Raw genomic sequence first — 22,110 nt, 5'->3', positions numbered from 1 at the left:
AAAATTTAAAATTTTATATTTTATATTTTTTCAATTTAAATTTGATCTTAAATTTAAATTTGAGATTTAAAATTTAAAATTTTGAATTTAAATTTGAGATTTTAAATTTCAAATTTTAATTTCAAATTTTGAAATTTCAAAGTTAAAATTTTAAATTTAAAAATATAGATTTAAAAAATAAAAAATTCAAATTCAAATATAATAAGAGGGTACTATCATTAGTTTTTTAAAATAAAATCCACTATCCTTTAACGCTAATTTTTTTTATTTTCAGGAATTACTTAAATTTCATACAAACGCAAAATTAATCTAATCCCCGCTTATTTCTCAATTTATATTTATTCTTGGAATAACCACTTTTTATTTATTTCCGAACCAAACGATATCTTAGCAAAAAAAAAGCTTACATGAACCAAATCAATAAAGTTGTAGGATTAACCGACCATCGCTATAGCAAGTGGCAAAAAGTTTGGTAGTTGGTATCCGAGATCCCAAGTTCGAATGCTAATTGATTCACATTTCTAACTAAATTTATTTCTACAAAAAATAATAAACCAAGCGGTGTGACATACTATTTTTTTTTCAAAAAAAAAGAAAAGAAAAGAAGAGTTGTAGAGATTACAGTCAAAAAGTAGTTACAGGGCTGGTATGGCTAAAAGAGGAGTACTAGACCTATGACCTATTTTAGATTGTAATCTTACAACTCTAATTAAGAAGTCATGTTTTCTCGATAAATCTTATCACCCTTTTTTTTTATTAACAAAAAGCCAAAAAGACGTAAGCCATTATACTCTTAAAAAAAAACATGAACATTAATGACGTATAGCATTTCTCTTTCTAAAAAGAAAGAGCAAGAAATGTTAATTTTATAATCCATATGGAATTATTATATAATAAATGCAAATCCACATCCTAGGATTATAACAAATTTTATAGGACTTAGTAAAATCCTAGTATTGAGAAAAAGATAAATTAATCTTACGTAATATTTCTAAGTTCGAATCCTGATTAATTTATATTTTCAGCTAAATTTATTTTTAAATAAAATAAATAAAACTATAGCATGCTGTTTATCTCTAAATAAAAAAAAAAAAGACTTACGTAATATTTAAAGCGTTTGAAAAGTTGGTTTGAAAGCTTACAACAAAGAGGCGACCGCGGCAACTGTGCACAACGACGGTACTATAAATACGGCATCACAACTCACAGTCCCACCGAAAAGATAGTACCTAGGTATCCACAATGGCAAGCCTCCGAATACTAGCTCACCCTACCAATAACAACTCCACTCTCTCCTCTCCCTCCTTTGCATGCTCCTTCTCTCAGCAGAAGCTTCACCGCCACCTTCCTCCCCCTTGTAAGAGTCCCAAACCGCCCCGTCGCAAGATGATCTCGTGCAAATCTGAGAAGAGCCGAGGCATCGATCGCCGCGACCTACTTCTGGGCGTCGGCGGTCTCTACGGTGCCGCCGCGGGGCTCGGCCTCGACCGCCGAGCCGTCGGCGCCCCTATCCAGGCTCCCGACATCTCAACTTGCGGGCCGCCTGCCGACCTCCCCGCCACAGCCCCGCCGACGGATTGCTGCCCGCCGTACCAATCCACCATCGTGGACTTCAAGCTGCCCCCGCGCTCCGACCCGCTCCGCGTGCGGCCTGCGGCGCAGTCGGTCGACGCCGACTACCTGGCCAAGTACAAGAAGGCGGTCGAGCTCATGAAGGCCCTGCCGGCCGACGACCCGCGCAACTTCGTACAGCAAGCGAAAGTGCACTGTGCGTACTGCGACGGCGCGTACGACCAAATCGGCTTCCCCGACCTCGAGATCCAGGTGCACAGCTCGTGGCTCTTCTTTCCCTGGCACCGGTTCTACCTCTACTTCAACGAGCGCATACTCGGGAAGCTCATCGGCGACGACACGTTCGCGCTGCCGTTCTGGAACTGGGACGCGCCGGGGGGCATGCAGATCCCGGCCATCTACGCCGACGCTTCGTCCCCGCTCTACGACAAGCTGCGCAATGCGAAGCACCAGCCGCCGACTTTGGTCGACCTCGACTACAACGGCACCGACCCGACCTTCACCCCTGAGCAGCAGATCGCCCACAACCTCACCATCATGTACCGACAGGTGAGTCGTGATCGAGTGCGCCGAGAGCCATACTCCGGCCGGTTTCATTCACCGGTACCGACCTAGCTAGCTAATTAGGAGCGTACGTACGAGTACCATGGAAAAGAGAGATTAATTGTCTAGAGTAATAGCTAGAAGTAAAAAGAGTAAAGAGAGGAATTAGAGATTAATAGAACAGGCCCGGATCGAAACTATTTTTAATAGAAGAGGAGTCGAGGATAAATCTTTTCTTAATTTAGACATTCTATTTAAAATTGACAAATATTTTTTTAAATTTATTTTTAACCAAAAAAAAATTAAAGGATGAAAAAAGATACAAGATAACAACCATTGAATAATATATAGTTTTCTAAGGTTACGGTCATTTTGGAATGTTGACCTAGTATCACTATAAAAATTTATATATATCATTGTACAACTTACTTGGGACATAAGAAACTTAAAAGTGGCACATAAATTTAATCCGTACTTGGGTCAGGTCAATTTCTATTCTATTATTAATTTGAATAATGCTAAGTTTACAATCCACCTTAAATGATAATCGTGCAGCTGTTCCAATCCAAAAATTAGTTTTTTTTTTTTCTATATATATACGTCATGTTATTTATTTTTTTACTCAATAATTAAAATCGATAAACTTTGCAATCCTTGCACGAGGGGTTCAACAGGGTTAAGTACAACCATTTTTTATCGCAGGTTTNTGCGGAAGTTTTTTATTAGATATATTATTTTCGTAGAAGACCTTTTCCAACAATTGAACTTGATAAAATTACATGGTGGTTATGTGAGTTATTTCTCCATCAAAAAAATAAAAAAAAAATAAAAAATATGTTATCCACCTCACTTATTTTATTTAAAAATAAATTTAATTAAAAATATAAATAAATTAGAATTTAAATTTAGGTTTCGAATACCGACCACAGCGTTCTTTTGCCACTTGCGCCGAGGACGGTCAGTACTAGGTGTTTAAAATTAATTTCAACCTTGATCGATCGGCATGCAGGTGATATCCGGCGGGAAGACGCCGGAGTTGTTTATGGGCGCGGCGTACCGCGCGGGCGACGCGCCAGACCCGGGCGCAGGCACTCTAGAGCTCGTGCCGCACAACACGATGCATTTGTGGACCGGCGACCCCAACCAACCCAACGACGAAGACATGGGCACGTTCTACGCGGCGGCGCGGGACCCCATCTTCTTCGCCCACCACGGCAACGTCGACCGCATGTGGTACGTGTGGCGGAAACTCGGGGGCACGCACCGCGATTTCACCGACCCCGACTGGCTCAACGCGTCCTTCCTCTTCTACGACGAGAACGCGCAGCTCGTCCGCGTCAAAGTAAAGGACTGCTTGAGCGCCGACGCGCTGCGGTACACGTACCAGGACGTCGACATCCCGTGGATCAGTGCGAAGCCGACGCCGAAGAAAACACCGGGGGGCGCTGCGCCTTCCACGACAGAGGCTATATTTCCGGTGGTGCTGGATAAGCCGGTGAGCTCTACGGTGGCGAGGCCGAAGACGGGGAGGAGTACTGGGGAGGAGGAGGTGTTGGTGGTGGAGGGAATCGAGCTGGACAAGGACGTGGCCGTGAAGTTCGACGTGTATATAAACGCGCCGGACAACGAAGGGGTGGGGCCGGAGGCGAGCGAGTTCGCGGGGAGCTTCGTCCAGGTGCCGCACAAGCACAAGAAGGGGAAGAAGGAGAAGGCGAGGATTAAAACGACGCTCAGGCTCGGGATAACGGACCTGCTCGAGGACATCGGCGCCGAGGACGACGAGAGCGTGCTCGTCACGCTCGTGCCGAGGATAGGCGAGGGGTTGGTCAAGGTTGGTGGGCTAAGGATCGATTTCTCCAAGTGATCAGCAGCAAATTAACTATACATGAAAGTAAAAAAAATTGCATTTACCTACCTATAGAAGAGAATAAATGCGTATGTAATCTGCCCCATTTGTCACTTTTAATTTCTCGAGCGTGTGCTGAATGAGAGTTGCATGCATGCGCGCAGCCATAATGCCTGGTATAGTGTAGTAGTTTAGGCGTGGATACGTATAACGTACGTATGCATGTATAAGGAATAATGATGAGTTTACTATGCAAAGTTGCGTGGTGCAATAGATATTTAAGATATGTTTCACGTATTTTTTTTTTTTTTTGGAGAAAAATATTTGTTTTTTCCTCAATATATACTATAAAGTAAAATTAAGAGGATTTCATACGACACGATTAATTGACAGTTTACCTAAGTAATATATATATAGATATATATATATATATCAACAACTTGTACAAATTACGTAATGGAGGTGAGAAAAAGAAAAGTCTTTTAATCACATGGTAGCTAGAGCGCGTATTCTAGAGAGAGAACAAAAGGAGGAAAAGAGAGAGAAAGAGAAAGCCAATGAAGGGATTTTCTTAGTGGGGTAACTCTAGCTGTTGGAATATTCAAAGATTCATTTCCTCTCGAATATGATGACGTACTAAGGGTTTTTTTTTCCCTTGCTCGTTAATGAAGATAAAGGAAAGGGGCTGACAAATGGTTGCTGTAGTACGTTCTCATTATCATGGATGGAGCATAACTCGCATTCAAGAGTTACGCACTTGACCATGATATTGCAAAAAGCTAGTGCTTTACCCTCAATATTGAAAAAAGAAAAGACACTTATATATAATTTATATATATATATACTTCGAAGAAACATTGAAGTATATTATATATAATTTATATATATATATATATATATAGAGAGAGAGAGAGAGAGAGAGAGTTCGGTCATAATACTATGGATAGCACTAAATGTTTAGTGCTACTGAGCCTTTCGCCGTCAAATTTATATTTTTTATCATTTTATTTGTTTGATCATACTATTCAACCAAATACCCACCCAACCCTATATAAAAAATCACTATTATTCTAACCATATATTTTTTCATTCAAAACCTGAAAACATAACGGCAACAACCGTTTGGTACTANGCATGTACGAATTAATTTGGCTATGTTCAAGAAGAGAAACTAGCATGCATTATTAATTAATTCATTGTTCGATCCCTTTTTTCGGATCTTACTACAACTCCAAGAAGAATCTGGGAACAATAATGTTATCGCATCTAAAATTCTCAATCCAAACACAAGATGCCACACTGCAACTCTCCGGTCCTGTGCTTTGTAGATTGTGCTTGTTTGTTTAATTTTCTCCAAAAACTAGCCTGGAACAGTAGAGCTACTTCCGAGGCATGCATCGAATTATATAATTCACTACTACAGATACAAGATTTAGTGGCGACAAATGTTGCCACCATAGCCAACATTGTCGCCACTAAAAACGTTTTGGCGGCGACAATCTGTCGCCGCATGCCGCCGCCTAAAACCCCGTCGGTAAAACTATTTGGTGGCGACAATGTGTCGCCGCTATAAGTTAGATAATTAGCGGCGACAAATGGTCGCCGCGAAAAGTTAGATAATTAGTGACGACATACCGTCGCCGCTAAAAGTTAGATAATTAGCGGCGACAAATAAATGTCGCCGCGAAAAGTTAGATAATTAGCGGCGAGACTTTTTTATGACCAGTTTTATGATAGCGACTATTATCGCCACCATTTTCTGATATAAAATTAATTTTTTTAAAAAATATAATTGGTAGTAATAGATATTATTGATTTAGTATAAATTGCTAAAAAATAACATATAGTTATAAAAATTTCTCATTCTTAAATTTTAACCTTTAATTTCAATTTAAGCTTCTCAAAACCAAATAAAATTTGGGACAAAGAGAGCCGATTCTCATAAATATGAGAGAAAGCTTTCCAAACAAACGACAGATCAACAATCAGAAATTCTACATTTTGCATCGAATTGTGTCTCTCACAACATAAAGAAGTTTGGGACAATATATATAAGTAAAACTGAATCATCATATATAAGTAAAATAATCACCCAACAAAACCAAAAAACAAAACACAATAATAGTGTTTTTGTCATTTCCACATGCTATCAAATGTAAAGTTTTCAAAATATGCCTAAATTTTTAAACTTGATTCAATACATCACCAATGACCTGCCAAAATATTTCTCATCACCACCTCTTATAAATCTGCAAACAAAAATGAAGAAAAATTAGCTTTTCAACATTTGTTGATTCCTGAATTTATAACGCAAACAATATAAAAATAAAGAGGCCAAGTACGTAGATAACAATGTTTTCTATGAACTATATAACAGCCAGAAATCGACATTAATTCAATTCATGTAACCAAATATTGAGCATTAAGAGTAACACAGAAATTGAGTAACTTTAAGAAATCAGAATAATAATTATAAATATGACTAATATTACATAAAAAGAAATTACAAAATAGTAAGATGTGAACGCGAATGAAGTAACAAGTTACTAATGCGAATGAAGTAACAAGTAATAAGTAACAAGTAACAAGTAACGTTTATTTCAGCTCATATTTCAATCACAAACAAAACAATCAGATTTGAAGCGCTTCAAATCTTATTTTCTTAATCGTACAGTATTAGATATGATCCCATTTTTGGCCAAAGTATTCAAAATTCTGAGTGAATAAAATAATACTGCTCATCTTTGAATGGACTAAATGTGAGAGTATCGGCTGAATCCTTTGGATGGTCCCAAGGAAGAACAAATTGTTAACCAAATGGACCCCAAAAGCACGCACAGATGCACCGAATTCGGCCGCCTCAATAATCAAACACAATTTATTGAAACTAGACAACAAAGTGCTATCACCTGAAAGCGCTCTTTCTGTCTAAAAGAAAGTTGTTATTGTGTAGTTGCCATCTTGATCACTAGAAAGTTGTTATTGTGTAGTTGCCATCTTGATCACTAGCTCGTACGTATGTATAGTAACTTAAAAAATAATAAAGAAGAATTTCTAGGCCTAAAAGCATCATGAATACCAGCTACAAGGAGATCAAGAGGGTAGTGAATCACACTACTGAGTTGTTACAGCGCAACCACTCTTAAATGTCGATGGCGACAAATGGAATGCTCAGATGTACATGTAATATCTATCATGAATCAGATAAAACTGCAGATTGAATGTCGCAAACATTGAATGAGGGTCTCTATGAGCAGTATAAACTGGAATAGGCCAACGGAGCAGAAATTTGCAAGCCATTTTTTCAGCCTAGCGCCGCATTTACACTAACTGTTAAAGGACAATAAGAATATAGACCACTCAGCATCTGGTTTTTATAGTTCGATATTTTGATGATTACTTTATGTAGCTCAATCAACACATTAAAACAAAAGCAAGGTGACATCTGGGACCATTCTCTGCCTTCGTTATAGTAGCTACAAAAATACAGAACATGCTGAACAGAGAAAGGTTAAAATCAGTAAAGAACAATCACCAAAACCTGAAGCGGAATTTTACAGGTCGTCTTGAAGAACAACTTACTAATTTTTTTTTCCACAAAAAGATCATGAAATAGTTAAATTCTGGAAGAGCACAAGTACCCGATTATCACAATTGAATCACAGAGGAACCAGTAGTTTTGAGTCATACAGTTTCCTATAATTACACAATACCTTTCGGAAACCAAAAACTTCTACTAGCAGCAGCGCACGAGGATGAGACGAGAGAGGAGTTCTGTAACTAAGTAACGGCGTATNGAACTCAAAAGAGAAATAGGAAGCTGAACAGGAAGCTGAAAATCGCATTCACCAACACAAAGAACTCAAAAGAGAAACAAGAAGCTGAACAGTCTAAGACAAGCAATCTTAAAATAAAATAATGTAAAGCCTGAGACAAATCAAATATGAACGAAACAAAACCAAACCAAGCATATCCTGGATCTATGCATTCCAGAAGGCAACAACAAGAAAATAAGCTTACCAGGATGTAGACAATATGCTTAACAGGATGTAGACATCTCGGCCCTGCATGAGAAATAAAAGAACAATTCTAATTAGTTGTTGCATTTGTAAAAATAAGCTTAGGGTTACATGCAAGTTAATGACAAATCAGCTACCATCTAAACGTGCAAACGATTATGTCAAGATCGCGGCTATGTTAGTATGTTAACTTTTATCAAAATTGTAGCTCTGAGGGTGAAAATGAAGTCAGGGTTAAACTTTTGTGACGAACTTGAATTAAAACTTTGTAGTGCAATCAACCCTGGTGTATAAGTACATCTCATACATCGCATTGTGAAAATCGTAAGATAGAGGCCTTAAAATTAGAAATAGAGAATCCAAAATTTGCATTGCCAACTGTTCTACAAGCCATTTTTACACTGTCAAAGATCAGATACGCACAACATTAAAGCAAGTATGAGCCAATTCAAACAAAAATCTTCAGATATTCAAAACTCCATTTCTGGGTTTAATTTCCCCAAAATCCAAACACAACACAATAATTAACTACCAAAAAAAACAAACAAACAAAGAGCTGTACAATCACAACAATCTCAAACAATTAAAACGCGTTAACTAAAACTGATTAATTAGCGCATCTTAACATCAGTGAGTTGGAAATAAATGAACAAGTAGTACCCAATCACAACCCCGGCCGTTAATCCGGCGCCGAATCTGGTGAAACCCAACGCGGTGCTCACAAAACCCAAAACCTAAAAGAGAAAAATTAACAAATTTTTATCTTCAAAAGAGAACAAAAAAGAGACGCGCACTTGCAATTTTATCCAGTGTTATTTAGATCTCGAGTCCCGTCTAATACCTCAACCTGAATTTAAGAAGTATTCATGACGATTAAGCCAAACAGATGCAATCCCTAGGATAAAGATTTTATTTTCTTTCCGTAAGAAACTAAACTTGCAACGAGAATACATAAATATTTGGATTACGGAGGGTTTGCACATGTAAATAGATGCTTTTGCAAGAAAATACATGCAGAAGGCCCGGTAGGTTTTAAGGAAAGAGCACTAAAAAGGGCACTGGATAAGCCTCCGTAGATTTTCCAAGTAATTAAGGAAAGAGCACTAAAAAGGGATAAGCAACTGGATAACCAACCCAAGACTTTTCGGTTACAATGGCAGGAACTGATGGTAATACTCCCTCGGGGGATTGCTCACTAATGCTCAACTGCTTCATCAAAATAAGAATATTGTCCTAAAATAGAGAGAGGATAAGAAATGTAAAAGGGCATCAACAAAAAAAAAAGAAAAAGAGCAGAAAAAAAAATACATACCCTTTGGAGCATATTTGCTTGCAAAATACCTTGCAGCTGTGGGAAAATAGAATAACCAAGAAGGCTTGATGTATAACCAGCTGTTGAAGGGATGCTTATTGTCGGAAGCTGAGAAATCACCTGTGTCATAAGTTACATAAATTGTTTTTGAAACAAGAAAAAGTAAATGATTCTACCAAACTTTCACGCTTTGATTGCACAAAAATTAGCAACTTATCTGCAATGATGCTAGGATGCATCAGAAATTATTTATTTCCCATTAGCCGCTAAGAGACGAGCAGAATATAGCTGAGTATGTCATAGACTACTGAGGTGTAGCAAATATTATGATGAACTATAGAATGAATATTGATTATCACAGCTTATTCAGCAAAAATTCTAGTCTTTCAAATATATGTGTCTCGACTGAAGTAATAACTAATACATCCTCGAAACATATTATCCTAAAGTATTGCATCTATTTTTTATCCAGAGTACTCTTACATATTTTCGTAGAAATGCAGGGAATGGCACTTTCATAGAAAGTAACTGCCATAGAAATAATAGATAGAACTGCTACTAACCTGCATGCTGTGGCTCTTTGGGATGCCAATAGATGGAAGAGCCTTGAGAAGAGGGAAAAAGAACTGCATTAAAACCAAATTGAACCAACAAGGAGAAAGTGTGCTTTTAGGATTTGGATATTTTAAGTATTCCTTCAGTAGATTCTTCATCTACTACATTGGATGGCGCTCCATTGCCTTTCTCTATGCCACGCATCCTATGTTGGTGTTTCAAACTGAAAGAACCAAACAGTAGTTAATATGCAACCTATGAAATTTAGAGAAGAAAAAGGAAATCGAATAAGTTTTGTTGTTAATATGCAGCCTATGAAATTTCATCCTCGCTCACTCAAAGCAATTTACCAAGTCAAATCTGAGTCCATTCAATTGCACAACCATGTGTGTCACTTAGGCTACATTCTTCATTTATATAAGAGTGTGAAAAGCACACTAGTAAAATACATTCAAAAGTTCAATCTTTTTTGTCGACCATCATTAACCTTAAATTGGAAAACGTATTGAATCAATGAATGAATGGTGGAAAAATCCTCCATCATAATTCAATAAATTGTTTTGTGACTAAGCGTACCTAGCACAATGTGCTAAGAGCTTAATAGTTGATATAAGTTCTTGCTTCACATTAATTTCTAACTATTTGACTTCATATCTAAAAAATTGAACAAAGCAGACAACTTGCGACCTTTCTCTTAAAAATATAAAATAAAGTTTTCTGTGGTTGAGATTGAGCCTTCAATTTTAAACTTCAGTTTACCCAAACTCATGTAATAAGTGTACCAACAAAAAAAAAAATGAAGCTAGTTTTCAGGTCGACAGATGTGTCAAAAAATGTGGGCGTTTTCACCTAGCTAATTGATTAAGTGAAACAACATATCCATGATTAAATAAATGTATATAAATATATAGTTAAGTAGATGGAGAAATAAAAATGACTTTAGCCACTTTTTTGTAGAACAAATTAGCCTTCTATCCTATCAACCGTTCAAATTTCTAAGGAAAAGATTTTCAAATTTAGGAAAAGCCGCAATTTGCAACTGTTAATGCTTATAATTCTAATTGGAAATATTTTTCCATTAGGCAAGGGGGAGAGAAAGAGAGAAACGAGGGGGGGGGGAAATTGGTATACAAATGCATACGTATATTCTTATGCAAATGCTGCTAATATGGGATGATCTGAGTGTAACATAGCAATTAAGGATGTCAAATACAAAGTAACTAGTTGAACTTCATAAAACTTTTAAAGAGATCAATATATTGTACTAAGAAAATGTTAATATCAAAGAATTGGATTCTCACGTTGCTGTGGCAAAAGCCCCTTTTCGTGCACCACCGAATAATTGGGGATGTAGAGGCGACACGCAGGTGACGGCTTGAAGCTACGGCTCGCCTGCAGTGAAGGTGCGGCTTGAACCTGCTCCTCGACGAGGCGACGCGCAGGTGCGGCTCGACGAGGCGACGCGGCGCGGTGGCCTGCAGCGAAGCCCCCCGTGGGGGTGCTGGAGCCACAGGCGGCGGAGGCGCGAGGCTCGCTTCCGATGAAGACGGAGGCGCGGGGCTTGCTGGAGCCGCAGGTGGAGCGGAGAGAAAGAGGAAATTAGAAGAGAAGAGAGAGAGAGAGAGAGGATAAAGTAGCGGAGACGAAAGGGGAGGAGAAAGGAAAAGAAGAATAGGATGACCGTAGATCTGATGGGGTGCGCGAAGATCGACGAGCACGCGGCGATCCAGGAGGCGGCCGCGGCGGGGCTGCGGAGCTTGGAGCACATGTGTTCCAGCTCTCGCAGCCGGCGGGGCCGTATCAGCCGTTGGATTGCAAGGAGATCGCCGATCAGACGGTCTCCAAGTTCCGCAAGATGATCTCCATCCTCAACCGGACTGGCCACGCCCGCTTCCGCCCCGGCCCATCCCCCACCGACCCGAGGCCTCGTCCTCCTCCTCCTCCCGGCGGACGAGTTCTCGTGGCGCAAGTACGGGCATAAGCCGATCAAGGGCTCCCCTTACCCGTGCGGCTACTACAGGTAGAGGGGACGAAGAGCTAGGTTAAGGTAGAGAGACAGAGAAAAGCGAAATGGGTTTGAGAAGGGTTCAGAAGTAAGGTAAAAAATTTTTACTATTTTTTAATATAAATTGACAAAAAAAACCCCACTGTTTATACAATGTATATAGAGTAGGTGAGGGTAAATTGGTCTTTATGCATAGAGGGTGTGTGAGTGCTGAAAAAAAAGGAGGGAAGATGTGGCGGGATAAGTAAGGAGATATCGTGGCGACAAATATCGCCACTAATACTCTATTTTTCGGTGGCGACCCTTATATGTCGCCGCCAAAGCATCCCGTATCGGTGGCGACTCTTATATGTCGCCACCAAAATGCCCCGTATAGGTGGCGACTATTATATGTCGCCGCCAAAGCATCTGTATCGGTGGCGATTATTATATGTCGCCGCCATATCCTATGAATTGGCGGCGACAAATAAATGTCGCCACCATATTAAATGCATTGGTGGCGACAGTGCTTGTCGCCACCAAAAAGTCGCCACTAAATCTTGTATCTGTAGTAGTGACATGACATAATTCATATTCCAGAGTCATGCCATGTTGAAGCATGGTAGTAGTACCGCCTTGTTTTTTCTTCCCCATGTTACCAAAGAAAAGGATGTTTTTGTTCTACTTATTGCACATAATTCATAAATGTTTTTTTTTCTTGAGAGAAAAAGAAAGCAACCTACCTACTTCATATTTAACAGGAAGCGAGAAAATAGGGCCTCAAAAAGCACAAAACAATGGATGGAATAAAAAGAAAGTGAAATAAGAGAAAAAAAATAAAAAAAACTCCTCATGGACGACCTTTACCTATTCCTGTGATCTTTCTAAAGCTCCTTTAATTTTTGGATTTTGTGAGGATTCGGCCTAAATCGTTTTTCAAAAAAATATGCCATATTTTTCTAGCAACACAAGCGACCAAATCACAAAAAATTATGCTATATAGTTGAGCTGGATGCTATCGGTAGCAAACTAGTTCCGTTGTCACCCATTTGTTTTCGATGATGGAGCTTTTAAATTGACGATTAGCAGCCTTGAACATGATCTATACCTCTTAAAGTATGTAGAATTCAAATTTCAAATCATTTCGACATCATTGACCTAATGATCAAAGGGTTTTAAAATTTGTAATTTTAATGGTAGATATAAGACGTTTTTTCATTTAACGGTGTAAAGTTATTCAAATCAATTGAATTTTGGTTAAAATTTTTTTTAAACTATTTAGAATAAGATCTATACTTTTGATCATGATTACAAAATTTCCATCATCACTTTTTAGAGGATATTCATTTTCAGCCGTTCATTTTTACGCTCACTTGATGGACAAGAAAATAATATCAAAAGAGCATGAAATTTGATTTCTAGATACTTCACGTGGTATAGATTATATTCAACGATTCCGATCATCGATTTGGAAGCTCCATCATTGAAAACAAATGGGTGGCAACGGAGCCCGTTTGTTACGGTTAGCATTCTAGTTCAACTCTCTCTCTCTCTCTCTCTCTCTCTCTCTCTCTCTCTCTCTATATATATATATATATATATATATATATATATATATATATATAATTAGGCTACTATACTAACTATAGTACCGAAGCTTCGGTACTATAGTCTTGTTTTCGATCTTAGGGTATTCAAATTAACGATCCACACCGTTAAATATGATCTAGAATATATGAAGTTCTTAAGAATAAAATTTTAATTATTTTCGACATCGTTTACTTAGTAAATAAATTATGTCAAATATGGATGGTGAAAATTGAATACTCTTTAAAATTTGAGCATAGGACTTTTAAATTCAAAATCAAGAATGTTAAACTTAATATAGATAGTTTAAAGTATTGTCTATCAAAATTTGAAGAAATTTTGATTCATCTACACCATTAAACTCTAAATTCGTCATAATAGCCATTGAAAATTGACAATTTGAAATCATTTGATCATAAAATAAACTATGTCGAAAAAAATATAAAATTTTAGTTCTAAAAATTTTAAATTCCTTATATCAGTTTTAACGGTGTGGATCGTTAATTTGAACAGCCTAAGATCGAAAATGGAACTATAATATCGGAGCCCCAGTACTATAGAAAGTATAAGAGACTAGCTCTCTCTCTCTCTCTCTCTCTCTCTCTCTCTCTCTCTCTCTCTCTCTATATATATATATATATATATATATATAATATTTTTGCCTGAAGTTACTGGATGTATCATGAATGAACAGTGCTATGTATACACCCCAATTGGGATATATATCCTACATCCTATTCATTGAATGGGAATAGGTAGATGCTTTTACTAGTCAGTTGATGTGACTAAAAGTTCACTCCCATCCATTGGATGAATGAGATGTAATTTGTACACCCCGATTGGAATGTACAAATAGTATTTTCCATCATAGATGGACTTACTCTAATGGGTTCAAAGGAAACTACTATGACGTCCTGCATTTGAGGAGGATCATCCATTCGATGAATGAGATGTAATTTGTACACCCCGATTTGGATGTACAAGTAGTATTTTTGATCATAGATGGACTTACTCTAATGGGTTCAAAGAAAACTGCTATGACGTCCTGCTTTTGAGGAGGATCATCTATTCTAAAATTACTCTATATATATATGAAAAACTATTTCAAATTATGAGAATTAATGTCACATTTTCTCCCAAATTCTTGACGTTCTCATCAGGTGTAAGCACACTCAACATTACTAGATGATGTGAAATCGTCTAACTAGCCTTGATGGAACTTGTGACGAATCATACTCCACGCACAATGATCATCATCCAGAAAGCCATGCTGTTATTTGTTGTATGACTCTGAGGCAGTTGAGATGAACTTTTTTTTTTTTTATTTACTACGTGACTGTTTGCATGACCTAAAAGCAACCTTATAATTCATAGGATGGTATACTATAAGATAAAATATATAATTTTTAACTACTACGTACACTCCAATTGGAAAAAAATTAAACTCCATTTGGAAAAATAATTACATTTTATTCTTCCAAATGTGAAACCCTCTCTTCTTTCTATTTGTAAAACTGAAAATATTGTTGTCTCCATCAATTCCTTTTCCTCTCTTCTACTTATTTCTCTTTCCTCATAAATAAAGTAATGATATAAATTCTCCATTCAAGGCGATGGCGGCAATAAGGAAAAGCACTTTTCTCTTCCTTCTTCCCACCCTCTCTCTTAGAGCATATGCAACCACATACATATTGTTAATTATTTGCTCAAAATTAATTTGACAAGTTTGGATTGAATTGAAGAAAAGATTATTTGGTTGGTAGGGTCTATTGAGATATCTATGACAACACTGATATTAAATTATTCTGTGCATTTCGATATATAGATATTAAATTATTGAACAATACTTCTGATATATCTCAAAAGAAGTTGCCCGTATTAAAAGAATTCTTATCTTGGCATTCCTTTCTTAATACAAATAATTTAAAGAACTTTTAAATTTTTGGTTGAGCGTTTTTGATTGTACGATAGCATTTCTCTAGATTATTATTAGATGTATACAGGTTAGTTAGTCCTACCCATCATGGTACTTTTTAAAGAGGTGGATGGTAGTAGGTTGACTCTTACCGTGAGAGGCTGTGGCCGCCTCTCCAATGAAATGCAAGGGCCAGCTAGCCAAGCCTTTTTTTTTTTTTCTTTTTTTTCTTTTTTTTTGAGAGAGAGAGAAAGATAATATTCAATTAATTAGAATTCAAATTTGAAATATCGAATACTAACCACCAAGCTCTTTATCACTTATACTAGAAACAGTCGATCTAGTTGAACTGATTCTTTACAGATAAAACGGATGAAAACGAAAAATAAGCAACACCTTTTCTTTTTTTTTCCTTTTTTCTTTTTTATTTTCCGGAGAAAGAAATAAAAAACACATGATTGGATGAAACCATTTTCAAGAGGGCTCAAAAAAATTATGGACAGTTTCATTTCTTTGATTTTTCTTTTCTTCCCCTTATGTGATTGTATTGGAAATCCACAACCTAATCTAATATTGATTACTGTAAATTTGATATTCGCTTTGATATCGATTATTAAAATTCAGCAACGAGAACATCGCATCAAATTTTTTCTATAAATTCATTTTTACAGTAAAATCTAATACCGCTATTGAAAAAGAAACCGAAGAAAAAATATAAATAAAATAATTTATTAAGTTTGAAAAGAATTATACCTCACTCTTTTTTTTCTTTTTTCCGCCCATAATATGAGAATACTTCTCCCGTTAAAATCAAAGCGCCGCCTAGAAAATCCCAACTTCCACCGTCCCTATGCATGCACCTGTGTGATATGGTGTTTTTATCGTGCACCATCTAGAACGTATCCCAATTTTAATAAATTTAAAATTTCTAATCTTATTTAAGTTTAAATTAAATTTGATTTATTTTTTTATAGATTTAACTATTCATTCTAATTTAACTAAAATTTAACTATAAAGCAAACTAAATTTAAGCAAACTAATGGTCTAAGTATTTGTCGTAAAATAACTAATTATTATAAAAAATAAAAAAACAAAAAAAATTTATAAAACACTTGATCATGAATGCATGACTGGGCTCGAAAACCTTTTATAGAGTCAAAGGTGAACTAGAAATAAAAAGTAGGGAATTGGATAAAATTAGAAACTTAAGATTTAACTTAAAATCCTCTGCTGGGATACAACGAAATTAATTGTTTACCTAAAAAGCTTTATAAAGTATAGGAGAATAATGTTTCTAACTAATGCGGATGCTCAACATCCGCAAAAGCACATGAAGCAAGATGCATTGCACTCATCACAAGCTCTATGCAACGAAAGAAACTGTACTTGCTGCGCTGACAAATAAAAAACAATTGGGTGAACTTCCAATTAGGCCCTGTGGTGCGGCACACTTTCACTTTATCACGTCCCGGTTCAAAAAATGACTTTACTTTTATTTGCTTTAAATTAGAGTAATTGTCGGATTGTTGGCGTTAACTATTAATCCCAAAAGATTGAGATATTAGAAACACAATCAATTCACTTAAAACGTATAGATACAGCACTCACGGGTCACGGATCTCGATTGTAACTCAACCTAACCAGCCTCACGCAATTTCGAACATGACTCGACCTACCCAGTCTTACGCCATTTCGAATATGATTCGGCCCAACATCACCTCCCGCCAAAGGGTATGATGCTGGTCCATTAAGCCAACAATAATAAGATAAAATAAAAAATGCGTTAAATCATAGAATAGTTAAACGCAATTTTTTAAATTATCAGATGAAAAAATAAAAATTCATTGTACCACAAGGGTTTAATTTGAGATTTACCCTAAACATTTCTATTTCCTAAGCCATAATAAATATATAACATAATACATACATATATTATTTCATTAATTATCACAAACTAGGAAGCAAGCCAACAGAATAGACTGGACTTAATGTAGCGCTGGAGTATACAGATATTAATTATTCTAATGTAGTTCAGATCTTATGCGATGTGCATTGACTTGTTATTCGGAAATCAGCCAGTATCTTCGTTATTACGTACTTTTTTTCCTTTCTGTCCACATATGTCACAATCGGTTGAATTTTCCTCATGGACTAAAGATTTCTGAGATAAAATTTTCTTCTAGCCATTGAATATTCTTCGAAATAAAAAATAAAAAAAAAGTAAAAAAAACTGGTGATACCACTCCTGGAAACTCTTGTAATCATTTGTCTGCACGTTTTGCAAGATCCCTAGCAACTATATTTTGCATCATTTTGGTGTCAGCAAATTTTTAGATCAGAAAATGAATGCTCAATTAATTAGTGTTAAGCATTCCATGAAATGTACCTAGCAATATAATTTTATATAATTCTTGCTTCCTCAGTTAGCTTTCTGCGTTAGAATCCGCTTATTTATTTGACCAAAAGATTAGAATAAATGAGAGGATATAATTAACTTTTCTGGGAGTTTGTCAAGCCTAAAACCACATCTTAGTGCGTAGAACATTGCAAACGAACAAATCAAACTTTGCCACGATGAAGCAAATTTGATCGTAAACTCCAAAATACCACGTGCAGGAACCACACTATAAATACATGCACCATAGTTCACAACCCTACCGACGACAAAGCAGTGCCTGGTTTAGGTGTATTCACTATGGCCAGCCTCTCTAAACTAGCTTTCCCAACCAATAACACCTCCACTCTCCCCGCTCCCTCCTTTGCATGCTCCTTCTCTCACCAAAAGCTTCACCACCACCTTCCTCTCCCTTGTAGGAGTCCCAAACCACCGCGTCATAAGATCTCTTGCAAATCTAAGGAGCAACAAGAGAATGCCGACAAGCCTGCGGGCCGCATAGACCGCCGCGACCTACTCCTGGGCCTCGGCGGGCTTTACGGTGCCACCACTGGGCTCGGCCTCAACCGTCGAGCGGCCGCTGCCCCTATCCTGGCTCCCGACCTCTCAACTTGTGGGCCACCTGCCGACCTCCCTGCCTCCGCCCGACCGACAGTTTGCTGCCCGCCATACCAATCCACCATCATCGACTTCAAGCTCCCCCCGCGATCTGCTCCGCTTCGCGTCCGGCCTGCGGCCCACTTGGTTGACGCCGACTACCTGGCCAAGTATAAGAAGGCAGTCGAGCTCATGAGGGCCCTGCCGGCCGACGACCCGCGCAACTTCGTACAGCAAGCGAAAGTGCACTGTGCGTACTGCGACGGCGCGTATGACCAAATCGGCTTCCCCGATCTCGAGATCCAGATCCACAACTCGTGGCTCTTCTTTCCTTGGCACCGGTTCTACCTCTACTTCAACGAGCGCATACTCGGGAAACTTATCGGCGACGACACGTTCGCGCTGCCTTTCTGGAACTGGGACGCGCCGGGGGGCATGCAGTTCCCGTCTATCTACACGGACCCTTCATCCTCGCTATATGACAAGCTGCGTGATGCGAAGCACCAGCCGCCGACTTTGATTGACCTCGACTACAATGGCACCGATCCTACCTTCTCCCCTGAAGAACAGATTAACCACAACCTCGCCGTCATGTACCGACAGGTAATCGCGTTAGTCATATATATTCGGGTGCAATTGTCCTGTTCGCCGTATCAACTTAAAACCATTTACTGGAGCAGAGAGTCATTTCTACTACCCACGACCTAAGAGATTAGAGTACGATCGAATATAATTTAGAAATTATTTCAACATCATAATAATGAATAAATTTTATAATGTTCAGTCGTGCACCAACTAAAATAATAATGAGGTAACAATAATAGATAAAATTTATTCCTTATAATATATATATATATATATATATAAATATATATATATATATTAAGAAAGAAATTGAATTTTTTTTTTTAGAGATAGATAGCACGCTACCCGCTTCATTTATTTCATTTAGAAATAAACTTAGCTGGAAATGTGAATCAACTAGGATTCGAACTTAGATCTCGGATACTAACCATCAAGTTCTTTACTACTTACTTTAGGAACGGTCGGTGAAAATTGAATTGATTCCTCCTTAGAGCAAAAGAAGCTTAAATGTACGATAGAAAACGATCCGAAATAATTTCACTAGCATCGTGTAAATTTTGAGTCTCTTATCAATTTTGTATCGTGTAATCATCGCCATGACGCGTTGAAAATTGCGACCCTGACAGGTGATATCCAGTGGAAAGACACCAGAGCTGTTTATGGGCTCAGCGTACCGCGCCGGTGACCAGCCTGACCCCGGCGCAGGCTCTGTAGAGCAGAAGCCGCACGGCCCGGTGCATGTGTGGACAGGTGATCGCAACCAGCCCAATCGCGAAGACATGGGCACGCTCTACTCGGCGGCGTGGGACCCCGTCTTCTTCGCACACCACGGCAACATCGACCGCATGTGGTACGTGTGGAGGAACCTTGGCGGCAAGCACCGCAACTTCACCGACCCCGACTGGCTCAACGCGTCCTTCCTGTTCTATGATGAGAATGCGCAGCTCGTCCGTGTTAAAGTAAAAGACTGCTTAGAGGCCGACGCAATGCGGTACACATACCAGGATGTAGAGATCCCGTGGCTCAAAGCAAAGCCGACGCCAAAGAGCGCCCTACAGAAGATAAAGAGCAAGGTATCGACGCTGAAGGCAACACCAAGGGGGACGACGACTACCACAGCAGAGACTACATTTCCGGTGGTGCTGGATAAGCCGGTGAGTGCAACAGTGGCTAGACCGAAGGCCAGGAGGAGTGGGAAGGAGAAGGAAGAAGAGGAGGAGGTGTTGGTGGTGGAGGGAATCGAGTTGGAGAAGGACGTGTTCGTGAAGTTTGATGTGTATATAAACTCGCCGGAGCACGAAGGGGTGGGGCCGGAGGCGAGTGAGTTCGCAGGGAGCTTCGTCCACGTGCCACACAAGCACAAGAAGGCGAAGAAGGGGAAGGAGATGGCTAGGATGAACACAAGGCTTAAGCTCGGGATAACGGACCTGCTCGAGGACATCGGCGCTGAGGACGACGAGAGCGTGCTCATCACGCTCGTGCCCAGGAGCGGCAAGGGAATGGTGAAGGTTGGAGGGCTAAGGATTGATTTCTCCAAGTGATGAGCATATTGTGAAGAGAAAATTTGCATTTACCGCCCTATAGAATCGAAAAATTGCGTATATGTCCCATTATTGTTTTTTTTATTCTTCAAGCGTATTCAGAATAAGAGTTGCGTGCATGCACGCATGCAGCCATGTTGTTGTAGTCGATATGTGGGGTATGTTTGGATCAGGGATAATGATGTGAACTTTGAATTAATTATTACACTCTGAGAATAAATTAGAGAGTTTATTATGCAAGTTGCTTGGTGTAATAGATATTCAACATTTGTTTCCTATATATCTTTTTTTGGAAGAAAAGATTTGCTACCCGTATTTTAGTATTTAAGTAAAGGAAGTTTTGGTTTGACACTATATTGATCGTCTACCTAAGACTATTAACAATGAGATCTGGTACAAATTTCGTAATGGAGCTGAGAAAATGAAAGGAAAAAAAAAAAAAAGAGAAAGAAAAGTCTTTTAATCACATGGTAGAACGCGAATTCTAAAGAGAGGGAAAAAAATGAAAAAAAAAAAAGAGAGAGAAAGAGAGAAATTAAGCACGAACTTCAAAGGAAGAGGGGAAATTAATGAAGAGACTTGAAGACTTTTCTTCGTAGAGTGTATTTCCAGAAAAAGCAAGAAAGCTTGCTTTTCTCACCAAGGCGGCGTTCAAGTTTGCTTAGGGACTAATTGGCGCGACTGCTTCAAAACTTTGAAGATTATTTTCATTTATGACGTTTTACAAGCTCTACATGCAAAGCTTTGTATGGAAGAATAATTAAGCACAATTAAACCACATTAAAAAAAAAAAAAATGATTTCAAGTATGTGCAGTAACAACAAGCAGTTAAAAGTACGTACTTCTTTGAATTGCTATAACATGTAAAAGTTTTTGGCTGATTTAGATTAACTACTGATATTCTAGATAATGATTGTATGAGAGTAAAAGCTCTCATGATGTATTTCTCTTATATTTCGTAATAACTTGTACAAAAAGAAAGAAAAAAAACATCCTACGCCTTGTAGTCAAAAAATAAAAAATCGGGATTATTATCATATCTAATAATAGAAAAGAATCAAGGTTTGGTAAAAGGACTTGGATATCTAATACTTTATAGAAACAGTAATTAGAACACTAATTAACGATGAATTAGGTAACAATATTTGGATCATTTTGATGGTGGAGTAGGTTGTGGTTACAGCCTAATTAATATCATCTTAAATACCGATGGTGGATTAGGTTGTGGTTATATAACCAAACATCATATTAAACAGTGGATGTGTAAGTGAGCACAGAGGTTTATGCTGAAAAGAATGATTACTATAGGCCTTGTGATATAACTGCTCTAAGTAATAAGGTTTAGTTTACTAGATGACAATTAAACTAACTTAATGCACAGTATAATAAACAAACAATTCTTTTATACAAAGGATTTAAATATAGATATATATACAACTAGCGCAAACTGCATGAAGTGATGGAAGTGATAGAGAGCACGCAAGGATGCTGTTCGGCATATTCCTTACATACACTCTTTGGAATTCAGCTACTATCTTTTTAAGAGGATAGATGATTTCGTCATTTTAAATTATTTTAAATAATAGGAATTTTAAATTGATGATCAGAATCGTTAAAGTTAATTTAAAATATTTAAAATGTCTATAAACTAACTTTTAT

The 22,110-nt window shown here is 37.9% G+C and overlaps 3 protein-coding genes across 5 annotated transcripts; 2 read left to right on the top strand and 1 right to left on the bottom strand.

The window, feature by feature from the left end:
• Positions 1,205-4,258, top strand: LOC109719920 (polyphenol oxidase I, chloroplastic-like). Its single transcript, XM_020246766.1, has 2 exons — positions 1,205-2,121; positions 3,125-4,258. Exons 1-2 carry the CDS (start codon positions 1,243-1,245, stop codon positions 3,977-3,979), a joined length of 1,734 nt encoding a protein of 577 aa, XP_020102355.1. The 5' UTR covers positions 1,205-1,242; the 3' UTR covers positions 3,980-4,258.
• Positions 5,940-11,920, bottom strand: LOC109720425. Of its 3 annotated transcripts, none has more exons than XM_020247529.1 (7): positions 11,149-11,920; positions 9,856-10,070; positions 9,293-9,400; positions 9,115-9,213; positions 8,641-8,714; positions 7,982-8,025; positions 5,940-6,210 (listed from the first exon to the last, which is right to left on the bottom strand). In XM_020247529.1, the coding sequence occupies exons 2-6, from the start codon at positions 10,003-10,005 to the stop codon at positions 8,001-8,003; spliced, it is 456 nt and encodes a 151-aa protein (XP_020103118.1). In that variant the 5' UTR covers positions 10,006-10,070; positions 11,149-11,920; the 3' UTR covers positions 5,940-6,210; positions 7,982-8,000. The 3 variants fall into 3 exon arrangements, with proteins under 3 accessions (XP_020103118.1, XP_020103116.1, XP_020103119.1); XM_020247527.1 differs by having other exon boundaries at positions 5,945-6,210; positions 9,293-9,412; positions 11,149-11,911; XM_020247530.1 differs by lacking the exon at positions 8,641-8,714 and having other exon boundaries at positions 5,945-6,210; positions 9,293-9,412; positions 11,149-11,913.
• LOC109719939 (polyphenol oxidase, chloroplastic-like) lies at positions 17,953-20,720 on the top strand. Its single transcript, XM_020246795.1, has 2 exons — positions 17,953-18,928; positions 19,537-20,720. Exons 1-2 carry the CDS (start codon positions 18,029-18,031, stop codon positions 20,449-20,451), a joined length of 1,815 nt encoding a protein of 604 aa, XP_020102384.1. The 5' UTR covers positions 17,953-18,028; the 3' UTR covers positions 20,452-20,720.

This window comes from Ananas comosus, linkage group 14 (genome assembly GCF_001540865.1).
Source record: "Ananas comosus cultivar F153 linkage group 14, ASM154086v1, whole genome shotgun sequence".
In the NCBI taxonomy this organism is placed as follows: Eukaryota; Viridiplantae; Streptophyta; class Magnoliopsida; order Poales; family Bromeliaceae; genus Ananas; species Ananas comosus.
The sequence above is the reverse complement of the archived record's forward strand: the minus strand, read 5'-3'. Positions and strand labels throughout refer to the sequence as shown.

Bases quoted from the DNA above. Each gene is read 5' to 3' on its own strand.
- LOC109719920 (XM_020246766.1), top strand. From the start codon at position 1,243: ATGGCAAGCCTCCGAATACTAGCTCACCCTACCAATAACAACTCCACT. The intron at 2,122-3,124 runs GTGAGTCGTGAT...ATCGGCATGCAG, and splicing joins TCACCATCATGTACCGACAG to GTGATATCCGGCGGGAAGAC.
- LOC109720425 (XM_020247527.1), bottom strand. From the start codon at position 10,005: ATGAAGAATCTACTGAAGGAATACTTAAAATATCCAAATCCTAAAAGC. The intron at 9,413-9,855 runs GTTAGTAGCAGT...CTTATGACACAG, and splicing joins CAAAGAGCCACAGCATGCAG to GTGATTTCTCAGCTTCCGAC. The intron at 8,026-8,640 runs GTACTACTTGTT...TTTCTCATGCAG, and splicing joins ACGGCCGGGGTTGTGATTGG to GGCCGAGATGTCTACATCCT.
- LOC109719939 (XM_020246795.1), top strand. From the start codon at position 18,029: ATGGCCAGCCTCTCTAAACTAGCTTTCCCAACCAATAACACCTCCACT. The intron at 18,929-19,536 runs GTAATCGCGTTA...CGACCCTGACAG, and splicing joins TCGCCGTCATGTACCGACAG to GTGATATCCAGTGGAAAGAC.